A 23,214-nucleotide genomic window follows, 5' to 3' on the forward strand; every position below is an offset into this window, starting at 1 on the left:
AAAATCAGGGAATAATAAAAAGATTGCTTTGCTGCAGTGAGAACTTGGGTAAAGTTGAATAATATGAATTTATAAAGAATCCAATTAGCAGAGCTACGTGCCTTCGTGTACCACTTAAAAGTCTTTCTTCATTTTCAAATTACCCTGATTCTATTCTTTTTACATTCACTTGTACACATATACACATACATTCTTCTTGTCTCTCCCAAGAAAACAAGCTACTAGTGAGTAGAGATTTGTTTCATTCGCTATATTTGTGCCAGGCACAGAATAGGCAAATAATAATTACTTCTTGATTGATCTAGAGGAAATCCCTCTGCCAACTGTAATCTGTCCTCCATGACAAGGGCAAATAATTCCCACCACAAAGAGAATAGCATCACATTAGGCATCATTCATATAATTATAACAAACAATTAAATATAAAAAGTATAGTATAAATAAAATATAAAGAGTCAGAAACATTAACATTTCAATCCTCAAGTTACTTAATTCCCTCTATTCTCCAATTTATCCTGTGTATGTCTTATTTATATATATTTATTTACATATTGTTTCCCTCTTTGGATTGTGAGCTCCATGAGAGCAGGGTCTGTTTTTGTTTTTTAAATTTCTTTGTTCTCCTGTACACTTTGTAAAGTTATTGGCACATAGCAAGTGTTTAGTAAATGCTTACTGCTAATATTGACCACTGAAGTACCTTCAAGTTCCAAGATATATGGGGTGTTCAAGAAGGGCTAGGATCTCTGGTGTGAGGGCTTGTGAAGTACTTTTCAGGACTGCTCATCTACCTTTGGTGTCCACCTTACATATGGCTCCAAGGAATTGTGGCGTGTGCAGCAGCCATACCTCAGTAAAACCATTTTAGCAGATAGGCTTAAAGTAGAACAAAGTTAAGTAATTGACAGTCTTCAAACCTGTCAGTGAGTCCAGGGAATGTCTACACAAAGGATGTGAAGACTTTCTCTGGCAGAATGATGAGAACAATTATATTTTGCAAAGGCCACAAAGGTGGTTGAAGCAAATATTGTGAAGTGCTTAGACATTAAAATTGCCAAGATCATCTATAGTATCCTGGACCATTGCTTATCATGCTGACTTTTGTCTTGCCATAGGACTTTGATGACTCTGGATGAAAGGGTAAGGCCCAACTATGCTCAGTTAAATCCAAATTATGTGCAAGTCACTGATCATGTCATTGTTCCTCTTTGGGGAAAAAAAAAAAAATGAGAAATACTCTTCAAAGGTCTAATGATGCCTCAATTTTTTAAAAGTTTTTTTTAATTGAAGCTTTATAATTTTCAAAACATATGCAAGGATATGCAAAACCTTGGTTTCTAATCCCCCCCTTCACTGTATTCTTTCCCCTAGATACAAGTAATCCAATATATGTTAAACATGGTAAAAATATATGTAAATCCCATATAGGCAAACATATTTATACAATTATTTTGCTGCATAAGAAAAATCAGATCAAAAAAGAAAAAAAAAAAGAAAATTCAAGTAAACAACAAAAGAAATAAAAATGCTATGTTGTGATTCACACTCAGTTCCCACAGTCCTCTCTCCAGGTGTAGATGGCTCTCTCCATCACAAGATCATTGGAACTGGCCTGAATCATAATGATGCCTCAATTAAAAAACCTAACCAAGCTCTGGGCTCACCCACCCATTTAGCAGCAACATTCCAATTCCAGCCCTGATCAATCACCTTGGGGTTAAGGATGACCAATGGGCTGGACAAGATAATTTTGGAAGTGATGTGGGAAAACTGGGCCACTAATGCATTGTTGGTGAAGTTGTGAAATGATTCAATCATTCTGGTAAGCAGTTTGGAACTATGCCCAAAGGGCTATCAAACGTGAATATCCTTTGATCCAGCAGTGTCTCTACTGCTCTATATCCCAAAGAGATCTTAAAAAAGGAGAAAGGACCCACATATGCAAAACATTTATAGCAGTTCTCTTTATAGTGACAAGGAAATGGAAATTAAGTGGATTATCATCAATTGGGGAATGACTAAGTTATGGTATATGAAGAATATTATTGGTCTATAAGGAATGATGAGCACACTGATTTCAGAAAATCCTGGAAGGATTTACATGAACTGATGCAGAGTGAAATGAGCAGAACCAAGAGAACATTGTACATAGAAACAAGATTATGTGATGATCAACTGTGATTGACTTGGCTCTTTTCAACAAAGAGGTGATTCAAGACAATTCCAATAGTTCTGTAATGGAGAGAGCCATCTTCATTCAGACAGAGAATTATAGAGACTTAAAATATAGAGAATAGAGATTAATAGATCAAAGTATAGCATCTTCACTTTTTTTTGTTATTTGCTTTCTCATGTTTCTTTTTCTCCTTTTTGATTTGATTTTTCTTGGATTGCTTGCTGTCTGTGAAAGATGGAGAGGGAGGGAGAAAAATTTGGAACACAAGATTTGTAAAGGTAAATGTTAAAAATTATTTTTGCATGTATTTGGAAGGAAATAAAAAGATATTTAAAAAACCAAAATGTAGTACTACTACATTAGTTATAAGACCTTAAGTCATTAAAATATCTTTCATAGATTTCAAATTGTTTGTTGTGGAACTAAAATGGGATGTTATCTGTAAAACTTTTTACAAATCTTAAATGATTTATTTGTTCATGTTCAGGGCCTAGAGTCAGGAAGTTGCTGCTCTTTAGTTGAGTCTATCTTCATGATTTCATGGACCATAGCTGTAAAGCACTTAGCATTTGCCTGAACAGTCTGCATTATATAAATGTTAGCTATTATGAGGATCAAATAAGGGAATAGATGAATAGTGCTAGAAAAACTTAAAGTTATTCTTTACAAGGAAGCAAGGTTTTGCCCAAATCTGTTAACTCTGTCTTTTCAGCTTCTCTCTGAACAGAAAGATATCTTAGTGTTCAATCTGGCTCTGCCGCAAGGGCATTCTATCCAGAAAAGGGAAAGTTGTCACCCTGCTTCATGCCTTCCCCAGAAGAGACCACAGAACTATGGATAGAAGCACAGATTTCCTTGATGTCCATCTTGTCTAGCTTCCTGGTTTATTAAAGATTTATAATACACCGATATACAGTAAAGCAAGAACAAAACAAAACAACAACAACAAAAAAAAAAAAAACAACAAGAAAGGAGGACAGATATAGTGACAACATTGTAACTGAAAACACACATACACACAATTGGATTAATTATAATTGTCAAATATATGGTCTTCCTCTTAGAGATGGGGAAGAAGCAAGACTATGAATGTGGAATGTGATGTATACTGTCTCAAGAAACTGCTTCTATTAGCTAGTTTAATTTACTCACATTCTTTGTTACAAAGGTAGGTTCAAAAATAAGAGAGGATTTTGGCAGAAATAACCATGGTATAAAAACAGATATGGTATAAAAGCAATAGACTGACCCGGCAAGAAAAAAAAGTTATGCCTCCCATTCTAGACAAAGCAACAGACCTATTCTTAAGGAGAGGCTCAGCAACGCATACTGCCCATACAGGGATGCTGGATTTAGAGTTAAGACAACTTTGAATTTTGAGACCTTGATCTGCTACTTAATGTTTAACTTTGGAAGTCACTTAAAAACTCTGATCAATTGACCTATCTATAAAATGGGGATGGTATTTATACTACCTATTTTGATAGGTTTGCCATTATTAGTCAAGTGGAATTTCTATGAAGTGCTTTATAAAACCTCAAACACCATATAAATGCAATATGGTATTAATGATAATAGCAACTGAAACGTGAGAACTAGAAGGGCATCTTCTCTTCCTTCAAATCACAGCTCAAGCATCAACTTCTACTGAAACCTTTCCTGATCTCAATTATTAAAAATAGTTAGAACAAGTTAGAACACTAGTTAGAACAAAGGCCCTTGTTCTCTTGGATACCTTTAATTCTGTACTCATTTCCCTCATTAGAATATTAAAGAAGGGTTTCATTCATGCTTCGTCCTCGGAGCTTAGCACCGTACTTGACATAGAAGTCCATACTGTCCACCTCCATGTTTTACACATGAGGAAACGAAAACCTGGCAACCTGCCCAAGTTAAGCCAGTTAGTGTCAGGGCTGATACTTGAATCTGGATCTTCAGAGTTCTTTGTATTCAAGTCTTTTGGCTGTACCACAAATAAATAAAAATGACAGTAACAATACTCTTAATAATAACTGCCACCATGGCCTCAGTGAAGGCTCACCATCCTGGTCTTCAGGATGTGGTGAGGGGTGTGTTCAATTCTTGAGCTGAGGCTTCCCCTACTGCCAAACAGGCCAAGGCATCCAAATTCTGCTCTGGGAAAGAGTTGTATGGGCACCAGGAGGTGCCCAGCAGGATGCTTGAAGAACAGGGTGGGAGGTAAGGCTGGCCCAGGTGCAACTTCAGTGGGGGGACTCATTTGTTTTGCCAAGAGGGCTGGGCCCTGGCATCCTGCCCCCTACTCTCCCTCCCCCCTCCAACGAACACATACACAGAACTATGGCTGAGAGCCCTCACCTGTGTCACAAAGTCCCCGTGGGAATGACCTGGGTGAGGAGGCGCCATCTGATCTGCTCTGCTTTTTCCTGAGCCCGGTGGATTTGTGACAGGTTACAGCCCCAAAGACAAACAGATTCTGTCAAGTATTTAGCTGCTCAGTGACAGAAAGAGGTGTGGGTATGTGTATGATGGTGAGTAGCAAAGGGAGGCAGTCCTGAGAGAAAGAAGTCAGGTGGTGGGATGGGGTGGAGGGGCTGCATTTCCCTACCAGAACAAACAGCTACAGGCACTGGAAGCAGGATATGGGTTCATGGCCTGAGCCATAGAATAGGGGTGGGGTAAGGGTTAGGGGCAGTAAGCACTTACTCAATCTAGAAGAACTCCACTCTGAAGGGGGATGTTTCTTTTTAGAGTCTGAGGATGTGAGTTCAAATCCCAGCTCTGTTACTATCTATATGATCCTGTGTAAATCTTTTTTTCTGTTTAGTCCTAAGTTTCTTTCTCCATAGAGTGAGGGGGTTGGTCTTGCCTTCCTAGTTTTTGTTTTCTTTTTTTCTTGGAAGAAATTAAGTGATTTGCCCTAGGTCACATAGTAGGAAGTATCTGAGACTTTTGGTTTTCTTTTTCAAAGTCTTTGTTTTAAGGGATAGTTGTCTGGGAGAAAAAGAGACAGAGGGAAATGAAGGTGATATAAAAACAAAAGTTAACAATAATCTATATAAAAATTTTAGGGGGTTGATCTCTAACATCTTCATAATGTACATTAATCCATACCATACTAATGTCTCATTTTCTACCCCATCCTACTCCAGTTGTGCTTGCAGCTAGACCAGAGGCTGGACCAACAGGCCTAGAATCTTGGTTTTAGGCCCCAATTTGAGCACTACCTTGCTGTATAGCCTCAGAGAAGTGATCTCCCTCTTCTGCAACCCTTCATCCTCCATTATCCTGCTCATTAGGGCCAGCTCCTCTGCTGAACTATCTGACATCTCCATTTCCTGGCACAGTGAAGGACTAAGAGGAGGCAGAAAATGCAACAAGGAACTCAAATGTTCCTTTTCAGAATATACAACTATTCATTTTGTGTTAAATTGGGTTGCCAGTGGCACAGGGAAAAGATCATGAATTAGATCTGAAAATCGGATATGAATTCTGCCTCTAGTACTTATTAACCTGTGTAACTCGGTAAGTTATTTCCTTTCTCTATTACTGGGTAAATAATTTTCTATTAACTATTTCGAATAAGAATCTTACCATTTTATACTATTCTGCCACCTCTGAGGGAAGTGAGCTGGGTTATCATAACGAAGGAGAGACAAGAGAACAACATGCCATAGGATCAAACTACTGCCATCACCTCACCTCAGGTCACAGTGGAATCAACCTAGGACCCTGAAACCCCAAAATCTTAGGAATAGCAATGGTCACTGAACTACTCAACCCAGTTTCTAGCCCATCTCAACACCATCACTTACAATCATTTGTCAGCTGTCACTGATGGGCAGTTAAGGCCAAAAGAACCAAGAACAGCAGTACTATCCAAGTTGTAGGCCCTGTTTCTGCTCTAGCAACTTTACAGCCTTTATCATAGAAAGCAATCATAAAACTATAAAGACTTAAATAAAGTCCTTCAACCATCAGAATGTAACTTGAGGGCAGGGTTTATATTTTTACCTTCCTTTGTAATCCAGTGCTTAGCACAGTATCTGGAACTAGTGTTTAATAAGTACTTGTTAACTGGCACAAATGACCTGTTCTGGTTCTATTATTAAGTGAGTTACCTTGGGAGGCAGCATAGCAAAGTGGGTAAAGTGCTAAAACCTGGGTTCAGTTTCTGACTCTGACACTTAGAAGAGATATGACCCTGGAAAAATTAAAATGACAAAAATTGAATTTATTGCCTTTTCCCAAAAACTTTCCTATTTCTGCCAAAGTTAGCACTATCTTTTCAGTGTTCCAGCTTTGTGACTTCTGCATTATGCTGGATTATTGATACTCTTCCTCACACCACAAATCCAATCTCTTGCCAAATTTTGCTGTCTCTACCTTTACATCTCTTAAGACTTGATTCACGGAGCTTTTACTTCAGTTTCTCATCATCCTCTCCTAGATGACTGTAACAAGTCTCCTCACTGGTCTCCTGGCACAAATTTCTCATCACTCCAATTCATTCTACACACCACTCAAAAGAAATTTTCCTTACGGGCACAGGTGACTAAGTGACTCCCCCTCTATTCAATAAACTCCAGTAGCATCTTACTGACTCTAAAACAAATTCCTGTGTTTAGCTTTAAATAAGACCTACTATATCCGGATCCAACCTATCTTTCCAGCCTCACTGGACATTACTCCTCCTCCTATACTCTGTGAACTGGCCAAACCGGCTTTTTCTTTGTTTCTCACACAAAACACGCCATCTCTTTTTTCTATTATTTAGCACTGGCTGTTCCATATGCCTGGAATACATTCCATATTTACCTTTTCCTCCGTCCCTCTCTTCCTTGAAGAAAGGATCTCAAGGACTGTGTCCTAAATGAAGTTTTTCATAATCCTCCCAAATTACCTTGTATGTAGATTTATATTTATTCACTTTATATTTATGCTGCATATATTTATGTATTTGTAGTCTCCCTTGTTAACTAAATATTCATCTATTATTAAATTACCTAGAAATACTTCTTACAATAAAAATTCAGGGATCTATGAGGTCAGGATAGTAACAGGACAGTATTGTTCTTAAAAGCTAAAAGAGAAGGGTTTAAATATTATTCTGACACCAGGTATCTAAGTTGGTTTCTCTTGAGCTTTCATTTCCCTGCTTCTAACAAGTGGAAGCAACTTGGCTATTCCCTCCTCTTCAAAGACAAAATGAAGAAATGGAAAGGTTCCATAGACATAAGGCTTAGGGAGACAGTCAGAGCAACTGGTGTTTGAATGTACTGAAGCCCCAGTCATCTTCTCTATATTTCCTGTGGCTACCTCCTATTTCTCTCACTACCAAATGATTTATCAAGGAAATTGAGCAGTCATACAAATAGGACAAAGAAGAGTAGTATCATGAAAGGAGGCGAGTCATCTCCAGACTGTGCTAAAGACTAATAGTTCTCCTTGATTCCTTGCCTCGTTCTTTCCTCCCTAATCCATCCTATACATATTTGACAAAATAATCTGAGATTGGTGTCTCTATTGCCAATTCAATCTGACATTTAAATTAAAAATATTATTTATTTAGATGCTTATCTATATTCCTAAACATTTCACATTATTCTCTCCAATACAATCAATGTCCCAAAGAAAAAGGCTATTCTCTAGACATCTTAATCTCCATGTCCTCAAACAGGTTATTCTCACACCTAGTCTCACTTTTTTTTTTTTTCCACTTCTAACTCTCAGAATCCTTAATTTGTTTTTGTGGGATCACAGGATTTAGAAATGGAAGAGAACTTCTCAATCTCAATCTCATCATCTCATTTTTTTGAGTGAGTAGCAGAACCAAAGATCTTTGTTAAACTGGATTTAGATTTAAGAAACTCAAGCTGAAATGCCTACCTACAGTCCCAGGTAATATTGGACATGAATCTCCTCAGATAAAAAAAAAAAGAATGTGTCTACTCCCAGGTTTGTTGTTAGGTCTAGATGATATAATGTATACAAGGGACTTGGCAAACATTAAAGCTATGTATCAGCCATTACTGTCTTCTTACAGGCTCAGTTCAGGTACAACCTTCTAAAGGATAGCCTTTCTTTCTTCCTCCCTTCCTACTCATAGTACTCTCCTTTCTTAAATGATCTTAGATTCATTGTATCCCCTTAGAAGGTATGAACTATTTTTTCTGACTTTACGGCATAGCATCATTAATTTTTGTCTTTGTGCCCTAAGAATCTAGCATTGAAGCTAACTTCAATGGAATAGGCACTTAATATTTATTGAACTGAACTCACCATTCATCTGACATCAATCACATGATGTTTTTCATCTTGTTACAAGGGATAGCTCATTGTAGAGTAAGAGGAAGGGTGCATTAAAAAAAATCAATGTGATGCAAAAACAAACAGCAATGTTTAAAAGAAAAAATAACACACTGCCACGTATTATCTTTACTGATCCTTGTAGTGGTGTTTAACTTCTAATATATTTATGCCATCTTTCTAACTAGATTGCCATTTTCTTATAGGGAGAGATAAGACTTACTCAGTTTGTCCTCTCATGAGCAAAACAGGACATATTTCCAGAGAAATAATGTTTAAAATGCTGATTAGAGTTCTCGACAGATCTATGAAAAATTTGTTCAGTATCCTCATATTGTTCTTAATATGGTTTCTGTGTGAAACAAAATTCCAACTCAGGGAACACAATCCTTCTCCCTGCCTCTTACTCACTATGAAGCAGTCTAGCCATAGCAGCAACTCCCTTTGTTTACAAGGGATAGGGGTGGGGGACAGCAAATAAAAAGGAACAAAGACTTTATCCAGTGAAGCTGGTTATGGTGAGACAACATTCTATCAGTGACCATAGGCCATATTACTATGTGGGCAGATTTTTTCCCATACTGGAAGCATCTCTCCCAGAAAGAAGCACAGATTTACTTTAAAATAATGCCCCAAAGAGAATGCCCCAAACTTCCAACTGGAACAAAGAAGACTCTTCCAACCCAAAGGCTCTCAATTAGGGAAAAGGACACAGTGGGTAGGAAAATCCAGCCTTGTGTCTAGAGGCCCCTACCAAGCCATTCCCTCCTCTTCCCCATCATTTCAGTACCAACCAGAGCTGGACTTATGAGTAGGTAGTCAGTAATTTTTTAAAACAACTACCACCACCATTTCTAATCATATAAAAAATGCTCTAAATCACTATTGATTAGAGAAAAGCAATTCAGACAACTCTAAGGTATCATTTCTTACCTTTCAGTCAGCTAAGATGACAAGAAAAAATGATAATTATTGGAGAGGATGTAGGAAAACTGGGACACTAAACGCATTGTTTGTAGAGCTGCAAAAAGATTCTGGAGAACAATTCAGAACTAAACTCAAAAGACTATCAAACTGTGCATACCCTTTGATCCAGCAATGTCTCTAATGGTTCTGTATCCCAAAGAGATCATAGAAGAAGGAAAAGGACCCACATATGCAAAAGTATTTGGAGCAATCCTTTTTGTAGTGACAAGGAAATGGAAATTAGGTGAATGCTCATCAATTGGGGAATGGCTGAATAAATTATGGCATATGTTATTGTCCTATAAGGAATAATAAGCATGCTGTTTTCAGAAAATCCTGGAAAGACTTATATGAACTGATGCTGAATGATATGAGAAGAACCAGGAAAATATTGTACATAGTAACAGTCAGGTTGTATAATGATCAACTGTGATGGACTTGGCTCTTTTCAAAGCAGACTTGTGATGGAGAGAGCCATCTGCACCTAAAGAGAATGAACTATGGAGACTGAATGTGGATCAAAGCATAGTATTCTCACTTTTTTGCTGGCTATTTGCTTTTTTTCCTTGTTTTTTTTTTTCCTTTTGATGTGATTTTTCTTCTGCCAGCACAAGAACATGGAAATATGTTTAGAAGAACTGCACATGTTTAACTTATATTGGATTACTTGTTGTCTTGGGGAGGGGAGAAGGAGAGAGTAATGGAGAAAAATTTAAAACACAAGGTTTTTCAAAGGTGAATGCTGAAAACTGTTTTTGAATGCACTTGGAAAAATAAAATACTATTAAAAAAAAAAAAACAAACTACTGCTTATCCTTTGAGAGCAGGTTTTTAATCCTCTGAGGAGATAAGCACCAATAATAATGATAGACTAAAGCATGTGGTTGTAATTGATTATTTTTCAAATTGTAGCAGAGTAAGTCCCACAGTCTAGATGACTAATGACTGGGAGAGCCCCCCCACAAACCAAAACCCGGCTACTGGCAAAATGTCACAAGGTTGACAATCAGGTGAATGAAATTTTTGGGGTGCAAAGGAGTAGTAGAACTTGATAAGCGAGTTCAATGAAACACACCATGTTTGGACAGATGTAGATTTTTTGCGTTAATTTAATCATACAAATATTCATTTATACAGTAATGAAAAGCCTCTTCACCATCTCCTTCCAGGCACTGTGAGGCCCCACCACATCATCCAACATTCACATGCTCTCGTGCCACTCTTTCTCTCTCTCTCTCTCTCTCTCTCTCTCTCTCTCTCTCTCTCTCTCTCTCTCTCAATTTCTCTCCCCTTTCCTCTCCCCCCCACCCTACCCCTTTCTCCACATGCATCACCACCCTAATAAGAGGTGGCAGCCTGGAGCTGCTGCTTTTCCTTCATGCCACCTCTCTCCAATGACCAGAAAGAAGGAAGGAAAGCCCAAGCAGGAACATCGTGCATTGCATTTCCAGTTGGGCCCAGCATCCCTACACTCCAGGTGCTAGTTAGGGCACAGACCAAGTCCTGGAGGTTCTGTCCCCTTCACCTTCCTTTCTTAATTACCCTTAGACCATATTACTATATTAGGGAAGATTCTTTGCCAGACTGGAGCACTCTCCCAGAAGGAAACACAGATTTACTTTAGAGTTATGCTCCAAACAGTCTTATCACACCTTCCCTTAAAGGAACACATGCACACATACACCACACATAGTGATCTCACCCTGAGCCCCTAGCTACTCCCCATTGGCCTAAACAAGGTAGACCATGAGTTAGCACCAAAGGGGAAATACTTCTCATTTTGCGGACAAGGCAGCAAAATGTCTCCCTCCTTATCTCAAAAGGAAAGCTTGCCCAAAGATTTATAAGGATTGTGGGATGTTTTTCAAAATAAGAACAGAAGGAATGGGAGCATTCTACCAATTAGCCAAAGAAGAAAAAACAAATGAGACATGCTGACCATGTTATGTACTGTTTCATTTGACTCAGTACTCACTCTTTGATTTGTACTTTTTTTAAGGGAATTTAAACTAAAAATGACTCCAGGTAAGAATCATCACCCAACTTCAGGGAAGGGGTCAGACCTGTGATCCAAGAAGGTTGACATGTCATTAGTAGCCAATCCCCCTATTGCTATTATAATGGGTGGAAAAACTCAAATACAAATTAGGCCCATGTATGATGTAGCAAAGGGCAAATTGGGAGGGGCTGCTGATTTTCCATTTTCTGGGCTAGCAAAAGAAAGAACTAGCAGAAGAATCCTGGGTCTCAACATATATGCTAAGCCCACAAAAAGTCTGAAAGGGCAGAAGATGGCAAATGAAGTAGAAATCTATACCTTTTCCCAGAGTTCCACAATCTGCTTCTTAGAACTTGGAACTCTACTGGTCTAGCTCAGCTCCAATCACTCAGCACATTTTCCCCTCTAGCCAAGGGAATGATGAGGCACTCAGCAAGTGCATAGAAAATGTTACTGCAGTATAAACATTACCCCCAGTCTCATACTGGTCTACAATTGCTCCTTTATGATCATGCTGGCTCCTAACATTGCCCAGGGCTTCCCTAGTAGGCAAAAGGCCATCCTCTCATTATAGTGCACAGACATATTCTCTCACTCTCTCATTTTCTCATTCTCTCTGTCATATACATAAGTCCCTTTCCTACAATCATGCTTTTAAAAAACACCAGTATAAGAGGATGATGATGAGGACAACATTCTTAGAACTATCATTCAGAGACATCAAAAATCTTAAACATACATTCGCTCAAGCACACAAAGACACACATACAAACAGAGGCTACAAGATCCCCTGCAGCTGCATATCTAGTCTGGGAAGCTTAATGCCACCCTGGCAGTAGCAATGGGCAGACAATATTGCAACTGCATTTCAGATCTACTCACTGAGAGACAACACAAACCCTCCTGACTTGGTTATTTGCTAAGACTTTTTAGTGTGGTTTAGGGAGAAGGATAATGGAAGTGGGGGGCGGTATGCTAAAGGGGAAAGGATAGGGGCTGGAAGAGGACTTTGCATATTCTTGTATCTTTGGCAGACAGCTGTTCTAGCCTGGTTCAAGCTTCCCATTAGGATTATCCATATCTTACACGTCCCAGAGCCAACAGGCTGCAAGGGCAATGCAGAGATGTGAGCCTGAAACAGATGTATAGCCAGCAGCTGGACTCTAGCTCTGGCTGTAATTCCCACCCCGCTCCCCCCTCCCTCCTCCCTTGCCCATTAATCCTAGTTCCCAGCCACTTCTACAAAGCACCCTGTCCAGAGGACCTCTCGTTTCCAGACTAATGTGGCCTCTAAGATTGAGAAGTGACTGAATGTGGCTCTCCCCTATGGCTGATTACATTTCCAGCTCTAGTTTTAATATTTTCCAGACAGCAACAGCTCAGCCTCCACAGGCTGTCTGTAACATATCACAAAGGAGGACTAAAAGGAAAATACAGGAAAGGAAATTTGGTGAAAACAGAAACACATGACACCTTAAAAAACTTACACCCTACACACTAGTTGGTGAATTACACCAAGAAACATATACTTTTTTTGGAAGGGGAGGAGAGAAGGGAACATAAGGATATGTCCCTTGCTATTGAAAGTCAATGCATGAAAAACCACAAATAGTATTTCACCTATGGAGAATATTTCTCTAAAATAAGAGAATTGTGGAAGAAAAGCAATTTTGTTTCTTATTACAAATTTCTGAGTGCATGTGCATGCATGTACATGTGTCAGGAATTCCTTCAGTTGAATAAAAGCCTCCATCATCTAAGGTCTGTTCCAAAAGCCTGTTGAAGACACAGAAAGAATTTGGTTTTCAAAGAGATTTTCTTAAGATAAAGAGCCATGGACTGGCTAATTCAAATGCCAAAAGGGTAAATCAACAAGACTGGGGTGGGGGAGTAAAGGGAGAGAGCAACAACTAAATGGCAGATGCCATTCAAAACACAAGGTCAGTGCCTGCTCTAACCTCACATTGAACAACAGATAAACACTCAATGCTATGACACACAAACCCCCCAAAACACACACAACTCGAGCTTCCAAACCCCCCCTGCTGAGAGCAAGGAGTAAAACAACCAATCCAAAACCACACATGCTGCCCCTTGTTTTTTAAAAATGAGGTTGGAGGATAGGGAGAGAAGGTGGGGGTAGAGACTGGGAGTGGGGATAAACAAATCAAAAAACGACTTAACATTTTTCTCAAAATAACAAACAGCCTCTCTATAGGCAAAATAAGTTTTGTTTAAAAAGATGGCTTTTTTCTCTCTCCCATTTCTAAACTTTTTTCCCCTCCTGAGCAACCTAATCACTTGTGATACCTTAAAAAAAAAAAATAAAACAAAACAAAACAAAAAACCCCACAGCCCTTCCCCTCCTTCCTATAACACAGTTGACCGTGAGGATTTCTTCTTTGTAGCCTCAATCAGCATTCCCGCAATTCAGCATTCACACATGCATACGGAGTTTACTTGAAACTAGTCTGTTTAGATTCCTCTTCATCCAGGATGTGGAGTCTGAGCCAGAGGTCCATATTGTGTTGTCTGGAATTCAAAGGAACCTCTTGCTCCCCCTCCCCCCAAAGTCAATCCTTCTTTGTAAATTTCTCTTCACGATGATACCCGTATTAAGACTGTCCAAAAGGATAAGGGCCGTGGAACCCCTAGAAAAGAGTTAAGAGAAAATCAGTGATTTATTTTTGATAGCAGAAAAGACACTGTCAACCATTAGCAGAATCAACAAGCATTTAATACACTTTATTCCATCATTTCAACTGTCAAAGGGATCCCTTGGTTACCAGAAGTCCGTGTGATAGTGGAGAGAACCAAGGACTTGGGAGTAAAGGCGGCCTAGGTTCAAATAACAATACTATAATATTGCATAAGACCTCCCAAAAGTGGTCAGCCACCATGATATTTTTTGTTTTTCACCTACAAACTTAGACACGCTGTATACTATGTATATGTTGCCTGTTATCACCCATCTTCAAGAAAGTTTGCCCCTAATCCCAAAGATAACATACTTCTAACCTATGCCCCCACATATAGGCATCCAAAGTTTCATGATTCTATTTCTCCATCTGTTGAAAAAAAAATTACACCTATTAAAAGAAATGACCTTCCTTCTTCCCTATTCTCTCAGTATTGTAACTATCACCCTATTATTATTAGGTCATTTCTCTTTTTATTGTGATCAATTTTAAGTTCTGGGAACCAAATCCTTTTGACCCAAAAGTTCTTTATTTGATAAGTAACTTAATATTTATATATTTAAATCACTTTGTCAAGGAACATTAGCTAATCACATAAAAAGTATCAAGAGGAAAAAGTTGCTAAAACATATTAACTTTGTGGTAAAAAGCTAGAAATTATGATAAACTAATGTAATGATATACTACTGCCCCATAAGAAACTATAAATATGAAGAATTCAGGAAAATTTAAGAATACATTTATGAATTGGTGCAGAGCCAAGTAAGCAGAACAAGAAGAGAAACACACAAAAAGATCACAATAATGTAAAAGGAAGCAATAATTAAAAGACTTAGAATTCTCAAAGGAATAAAGAGAATTGAGAAAGAAGCATGCCTACTTTCTCCAAGTAAAAAAGGTAAACGACTAGAGCTATAGATCAAAGCATACATTCTCAGAGGTGATATGCTGACTTATTTCAATAACTGCTCTTGCACATTACATTACCAATTTGTGGGAATGCTAGCCCCGTCCTGTATGAATCAAAAGAATGTGATAGCCTTAGTATAATGGCAAGAGCAGTGCTGAGGACTGTGGATCAGGAGGGTCAGTCTTACCACAGAGTGACTGCTTAACTCTAGGCAAGTCAAATCTCATTTTCTGGGCTTTCCTTTTCATTTCTATGAAATAAGCTTGGCTTCTTAACCTTGTGTCAGTCCATTGACTTCTCCTCAATACAACTGTGGAGAGATTTCAAGGAGTCCATGAACTTGGAGAAAAAAATGACACCTTTATTATAACATAACTGGTTACCCTTGTATTTTATTTTATGCATTTAAAAACATGGTTCTGAGGTGTTGTCCACAGGCTTCACCAAGGGGTCCATGCCTCAAAAAAAGGACTTCTAGGCTAGAAATTTTGGGATCCTTTTCAGTTCCAATATTTTACTGATTTCATTTTCAAATTTGCAAAAAATCTACCTGAACCAGGCCACAAATGATCCAGGTTATATTCAAGCCTAGAAATTAGAATGACAAAAAGAATGGTGAAGGGTCCCCAATGTAGAGCACAATCTCAAATAAATGCTAATCAAGAGATTTTCTTCTTGTTACCTCCATCCCATATCACCAAAAAAAAAAAAATCTCAGTTATTGAATGGTGTCACTGAACCAAAAACCCCTGGGAACTATCATTTTCACTTCCACAGCAAACATCCTTCCCTACAATCTAAGAAAGAAAAAAAAAAAAAAAAAAAAGAGAGAGATTCTTTAAACAATTCCAAGCAGAACTGCAATTACTGAATGAAGAGGAAGGAAAGTAAAGAAGGAGCTTTTAAGATAAATGGCTCAGATTCAATTCTCAGCAACACTTCAAACATTTAGCCTAGTCTGCCATAAACATATCAAAACAGCCAGCTGAGTTTTGGTTTAGAGAAATATTATGGGAGGCAGCATGCTATAGAAGAAACAGCACTGTATTTGGGCATCAGAAGTAAATACTAAGTCAATTTACAAGTTATGAACAAATTGCTTTCCTTCCTTGAGCCATAGTATTCTCATCTGTCAATAGTTGCCCTACAAACTTCATAGAATTATGTGTATGGTATAATTTTAAAAAGCCCTGGCTTTTGAATGAACACACAACCAAGTCCTAACTATAATAAATTAAGTCATGTGACATCTTGAACATGGCATTATCTTTCTGAATCTCAGGTTCTTTATAAAACAAGGAGAATAAAAATTATATTACCTGCTCTATAAAGAGTTGAGAGGAAAACATTTTGTTATAACCAATGAGATATGTATCACTATCATAGCTAACATTTATATAGTGCTTTAAAGTTCTCAAATTTTTTTTGGATCTCATTTGACTTTCACAAGTTGGCAGTATTTTTTTCGCCATTTTACAGACAAGGAAAGAAAGCTCAGAGGAGATTGAGTGACTCTGCTTGGGGTCACATAGTGAGGAAAAATTTCATGTAGTTCTTGATATGAAAAGTATTCACTTGCCCTCAAATAAACATTTACCAAATTAAACTTCCCAGCCTTATTCTTCAAACTTCAGTAGAATAGCCCTTCATGAGGCACACTATTCTATCCTCAATTCCCATTATACATATTTGAACTGCAGGGAGTTAAAAACCTAGTTAAAAGCACCGAGTTCAAGACATGGGTAGATGTCTATTTTATTTGAAGAGGAAACTAAAACCTCAGCCTGTTAGCAGACATAGATGGAAGAACAAATTTTAAAATTTCCACACTAATGCTCTGACCCTTACCCAGTAAGACTGCTTACTTACGATGTGACATTTAATCTATTTTATACAAGCTTGCCTTGATCCTCTCGACTATTTTCTTTGACATTTAGGGGTGGGGGAAGGGAGGAAATGCTTCCTAATTACAAAGGAATGGCAATAATTCAAGGGGTGGAGGTGCTGAAGGCCTATTTAGTGAAGCAGAAAGATACTTTCTAGTGCATTTTCTTTCTCTCACGCACCCTCTTTTCTCACTGCTCTTCCACCACCAAAGTATCACTTTAAAGAAGAAAAGAAACAGAATTTTCAAATAGTTTAAGACATCAGCTGAAAATATGCTTGATTTTAAATACTGAGAGCTGATTGTTCAAATAAAGAGAAAAAAATCAAGAAATGAAGGAATTTCCAAGCACAGCATGTACATGTTGTCTCATGGCAGAACACAAACTCTTACCCCGCCTCTCCTTTCCCCCCCCAAAAAAAACACAAAAAAACAAAAACAAAAACAGACAAAAAACAAAAAAAACAAAACAAAACCAGGAGATCTTAGTCTAAAGTGGTGAGCAATTCCACTACTATGATTACTGTTGTCTAGCAGTTCAAAGGAATGGGTAACAATGTATTGTGGTCAATAGGACCAGCCTCCATCTTGAGACAATTAGTCTTCTATATATAAGGAAATGACTTTTTCACTGCACAGTCAAATAGGGTGAGTATAGAAATTCACTTGTGAAATTAAACTAAGGACACCAAACTAGGTAGACGCAATATCATTTTGAAAGCATGTCCCCAAAAGCACTTGATCTGACTTAATCTCAGGAGCAATTTCTTTAGAAATCAGTCACACCAATGATGCTGACATAATGCAACAGAAGGGATTTAACAGGTAGTAACACTGAAGTTCAGAATTTAACTACAAGACACATGAAACAAAAGGTCACTAGGGTCGCAAGGTCTATTACAATGCTTATTTGGAAAGTTCATGTAGTTCATATCTCATTGCCCAAGAAAACATTTACCAGCAAACATTTTTTACTATACATTTCAAATGGAAGCTGAAACTCAAATTGATTCTTAATAATTCACAGCAATAGAGATTAATGCTATTATGGTGACCAAAAGCACATTAGAAAACTTGTCTTAAGGGATATATATGAAATAATCTTCATTCACAATCTCAAGCAAAGATCACAGAATTTCAGAGTGGGAAGGGATTTCAGGAATTATTTTAATTTAATCAATATCCAAACAGGAATCCTTTATATAATACAGAAGTTGTTTACATTCCAGTTTAAATCTATGAGTTTGCAGATTACTGATGAGTTGCTATGCTGTCTTTATGGGAAACAATATTTTCTGGGAAGCAGGGAACACTCTCCCAATATTCTGTAGTAACAACATACTAGCTAAAGTTTATGAGACTTTACCTGAACAAGATATGCTTTCTGAGACAGACTTTCATTCATGTAGGAATATGATTCCCAAACAAAAGTGTAATGAGTCTTCAACAATAAAGAACTCATTCTTCAAATAGCATGGCTGCTTTCCTCAATAGATATTCCAATATCCAGTGGTTGTTAGATCACAGTTGTAGGAGAGTCCTGATTCAAGTTAGGAAGCAGAGGAATTCTCATGAGTATAGAGTGGTTTCCTATATCTCATCTGGGTCAGGAATTCTTTTCTGTTACTCACATGAACTTGCTCTGCTGTGAGGAGCAGGAACATGACCATCCAGAAATTAGATATTATAGCAGTCATCTAGGCTCCTAAATCTTCCAGATTTTATATCATAAATCACTAGAGATAACTAGAATCCATTCTAAAAGATTTTTTAAAATGAAATTTAGACAAAAGACACAAGTTCCCATCTATCTTGAACTCAGGCTCCTGAAACTTAAAAATAACCCCCCCCCCAACCTATACTATCACAGCAATCATCAGATCAAAACTTTAAAAAAAGTCATCAAACAGACTATTTGCTTTTACAGTTGTCAAAAGTAAATGTATAGGCAGTATGATAGCTTACAATATGCCTTTATGATACAACACAAAATCTACTTACTGTAATTCTCTTACAAATTGTTTTATTTGAGTCTGGCACTTGAAGCACTTTGTGGCTTTGACTAAAATTACTCTGCCCTGAAGTAATGTCTTCAAAGAAAAAATATGGATTGAAAACTACTTCTGAGGAAGAAAATGTTTACTGAGCCAACGTACTAAGGAAAGAAGAACTAGTCCTTTCTATGTTATTCGCCAATTACTTTTAGCACTTTGGTGTAGAACAAAGAATCCTAGAATTCAAAACCATAAAGTCTGGCATTCTAGTTTCATTTCCTCCACTTAGCAGCTGTGCAACATGGAATAAGTCACCTCATTTCCAGCTTTCTAATCTGACAAGTGAGGAGAGAAAAAGCCCAGAATCTGAAGTTAGGAAATAGAGGCCAAAGTGCAGACATGGCATTTATCAGCTATAATGTGATTCTGGGGCAAGTCACAGTCCCTCTGAGCCTCAGTTTCTTTATCTGTAAAATGGGAATAACAAAATCCTTTGAGAAAAATGCTTTGTAAATCGTAAAATGTAACAAAATCTGAGTTTTCATTACCCATCCCAACTACCACCTCACAAAATTTTAGTAAGGATCTAAGATCAGGGGAAAAAAACTGTAAGTGCTTTTTAAACCAGGAAATGTTATACAGATGACAAATTTTGTCACAGCTTAGTGTAGAGAGCATACTTTGTATATTTTTGTCTCATGATCAATCCTTGATCCTCTAATTGCAAATGCTTTGGGTACAAATGTGATATACATAATAGGCCTTTAATTATTTTTTTGAAATCAAGACTGAAATTCACTGTATTTGTGAGCCAGCTTTCTTTAAAGTATTTTAGAAGTCTGATAAACTCAAATTATTGCTGTGATAAATTATCAATGTACATTGCAGAAGGCCTTTATCTATTTTTTTGTTACACTTTTCAAAAGAGTGAGTTTGCTATGGGATAAACCACCACAACAAGAAAACTTCACACACCTGTCTTTATTTTGCTTTTATTTGTGATTTGATTTAAATAAATAAAAAGGTTCAAACAGGTTAATAAAGAAACAGGCGGCTTTTGATGCATGGCTGCAAAATAACATAAATTCCCCAGTGTAACACTGATGGCAGCATCAGATAACACCATGAGACCCCTCTCTCTTCTAGATTATTTCCTGGGTCATTCCCGGTCAACGCTTCTCCAGACTAGTGCTTGTTCTTTTGTACACTTATGTACACTGAATACAAACAAAGAAGAATACGGCGTTTAGTACTTGGTTCTATCCCAGTTCTATTAATGCAAATATGGTGTGGTCAAGAGGTAAGGCCAGCCTTTTTATATACATCAAGGCTATCCTGGTTAAATCACTTTTTCAAACCATCAGTCATTTGTCAGCTAAAATAAAACATACTAAATATTGGTAAAGATGCTAGGGATGTTAACTTTTATATGAGTGAAGATCATTTAGTCAAATCTGGCTTCTCTTCCCCATTTCTTCTAAACTAGTGCTTTTCACCCAGCATGCTGAGAAATGCTAGTGGTTATGTCATTAGTGGAAAAAGTTTTCTGCCCACGCTAATACTAACATAAAAATCAACCAAACAAAAAACTCCAATGTAATAACAAGATCCACACATATATGAAAAAACTTATATGTTGGCCAAGGATGAGTCAAAGAACCAGCATGAGCAGAAGTTAGCATGGCTTGGTTATGAGCAGGGCATGCTAAGTTCATGAATTTTTTGGTGATGCCTATTATATTGTGCCACAAAGTTCCAAGCATGCCGCAGAATGGAAAGGGTTAAAAAGCTAAACCATTCCCCATACTTACCGCCTACAGCAGTTCTTTTGTGGCTGCAAACTAACTTCTTCAACCCTGCTGGGGGCAGTCAGTCCCCTCGGATTCACTCCAGAATTCCCATGGTCAAAGGCAGCTCCCAGAGTCAACTTGGACATTCCCAACCCAAAAGTGGCAGAGCAGATCCTACCTTGTAGAGAAGCCCTCCCCTACCATTTAAGTATCAAGAAAAGTACTCTGAAGAATAAAACTCACACACTAACTTGAATGAGAACAAGTTGTTTAAAGGTCTACAAGAAGACAGAGGAGGCTTCTAGCTGGGTTAGACACACCCCTTCAAGTAAAAAGTTTAGAAAGTGCACTCTTCAAACTGTTTGGAATAATGCAAAACAAAAAAATAACAACCAAAAACAAAAACAAAATGGTTCTCCAATAGTGAAGTGTGCTGGACTCCAGGTGGGATAATGGCAGAGCTCCCTGGTGGCCTTTTCTCTACCCTTAAGGCAGGGGAGAACACTAGAATGGGAGTAAGAACTGGATTCAAACACCTGTAGAGTCCCGCTGGGGTGGAAACCCAATGGAGAGGATCTAGTCTGAAGGTCTGTTGGCCGATGGAGATCCAAGTTCCTGGTGATATAAACAAACTGACATTGGTGCAAGGAAGAAGTCTGAATTCAAATAAGGATTTCTGGTAAGGAATAGGCTGAGACTTATGGACACTCCCCTCTATTTCCCTCCCCACCCCCACCAAGTCCCACAATTCTAGTTGAACTTCTATTCAAATTAATGCAATATTCTCTAAATTCTACTTCCTTCCTCAGAATACAATTACTTCATCCTCCAAGCTGTTGCTGGGTATGAAGAAAATAAAGGAGAAAATAAAACAAAACAAAGAACTTCCAAGTTTTATCATACTTTACTTTCAAATCATTCCCCAGTTCAAAATAAGTCAATCCAACAAAAAGTCCACTTTTCCACTAAAGTTATGACTCTCCTAATTGTTGCCCTACACTCTATCTACACTTATTTTCCACTATACTTCTTTATATGCATTGTTATTCTATTTAACTCAATTCCTCCCCCTCTCCTCATAGTATTCTATAAAATGAGGGAATTGATTCAGATCTGATATTACACTAGTGATAGTACACAGTTTGGTACATATGAATTGTTCTAAAAATTACAAATACTAACTAATCCAAACCTGTTAGTAGTTGGCTACACAATGGTGTTAGAGAAGTAGGTCATACTATATCACATCTATGCAAGCTTATGAGATAAGACTTTTGGAGGATTGCAACCTGGGGTCAATAGTCCATATGTTGAATACCTATGGAGTAGTAAAGAGTATATAAACCTTCCCTGCATTCTTACATTCTAAGATAGTGTATTCTAGTTTTCACTGATCCCTCTGAATTCTATGACCCTTGACTTACAACCTAGTACTTAATCATATATTTTCATATAGTTCATTATTCACCAAGTACATTAGTTTTAGTTTTCCAATCACACATTCTTTGAGACAAAGGGTTGTGTCATATTTTTCTGCATCTCTATCATTGTGCTTCTTAGGTCAGTGATAAATACACAGCTGATATTTAAGAATACCAGATTGATACCAGAGTAGTATATTATTGATACCAGAATAGTATATGTGAATATATTGAGTAAATATAACTGGCCTCCAGGAGAGGATATGGCAGTAAAAACACACATTCCTGCTGAAACATGACCAAATCTTTAGAAGAGGTTTTAAAGAAATAAAGGTAATTTAGGGGGCCCAGTTTCTTTATGGTGGAAAACAATGTCAGATTTTATATTTTCTAGGCTTGAAATAGTAACCTAAAAACAATAACCATAACAGAGAATGAATTTCAACTAAATGAGGAATCAAATTGTCAGGTACTTGTAAAATATGTAAACATGATTAAACCTATCCGTTATATATCCCTGTGTAATTCCCCACAGTCCAATTTTTGAAAAACTTATTATTTTCAAATTTCTACTAGGATTGATTGGCACTATTAGTATGATAGTGAAGAAAAAGTTTCCCTCTCATTCCCTCAAACAGCATAGCCTTCATAAAAAACATAAACTGCATTTCAGCTTGTTAGCAAATACACTTAAGAATCTGGATAGCCTGGGTAATATTCTAAATTCAAAAATAAACAAAATGGAGCTTAATGGTTTTGCTGCCACTAAAAATAAATTAAACATTTTTTTAAAATGAGGAAAAAAGATCAGCCCTTGGACATAATTTTAATCTTCAGTCTTTCTAATGTGTAATAAGAGACATGTTTTTAAACTCATAATGTTTGATTAATTTATTTTTACATTTGTCAATTTAAATACAGAAGAATATAGTGAGACTTTAACCAATATTCAAAAAAGAATTACTTCAGAATGATCAAAATTAAACAAAACTGGCAAACCCTCCTGAGTATAGCATGATCATGCTATTAATCTGCCTTAATCTATGGCAAGTTCCTTAAATCATCCCATATTGCTGCCTTTTTGAC

General features: G+C 37.4%; 1 protein-coding gene across 4 annotated transcripts in view; it reads right to left on the bottom strand.

Annotated features, from left to right (window-relative positions):
• ILRUN (inflammation and lipid regulator with UBA-like and NBR1-like domains) overlaps positions 1-23,214 on the bottom strand; it is a 186,626-nt gene that overhangs the window by 46,129 nt on the left and 117,283 nt on the right. For 2 of the 4 annotated variants that reach the window (XM_051996441.1, XM_051996437.1), the window contains exon 5: positions 20,959-21,322. The exons of 1 other annotated variant lie outside the window; for it this stretch is intronic. In XM_051996441.1, the coding sequence (XP_051852401.1) occupies positions 21,284-21,322 (39 nt within the window). In that variant the 3' untranslated portion in view covers positions 20,959-21,283. Of the gene's footprint in view, positions 1-11,195; positions 14,081-20,958; positions 21,323-23,214 lie in introns of those variants that run through there. One more of the 4 variants, XM_051996439.1, reaches the window with a different exon arrangement.

The sequence above is a fragment of the Antechinus flavipes genome, chromosome 4 (assembly GCF_016432865.1).
Source record: "Antechinus flavipes isolate AdamAnt ecotype Samford, QLD, Australia chromosome 4, AdamAnt_v2, whole genome shotgun sequence".
Taxonomy (NCBI): domain Eukaryota; kingdom Metazoa; phylum Chordata; class Mammalia; order Dasyuromorphia; family Dasyuridae; genus Antechinus; species Antechinus flavipes.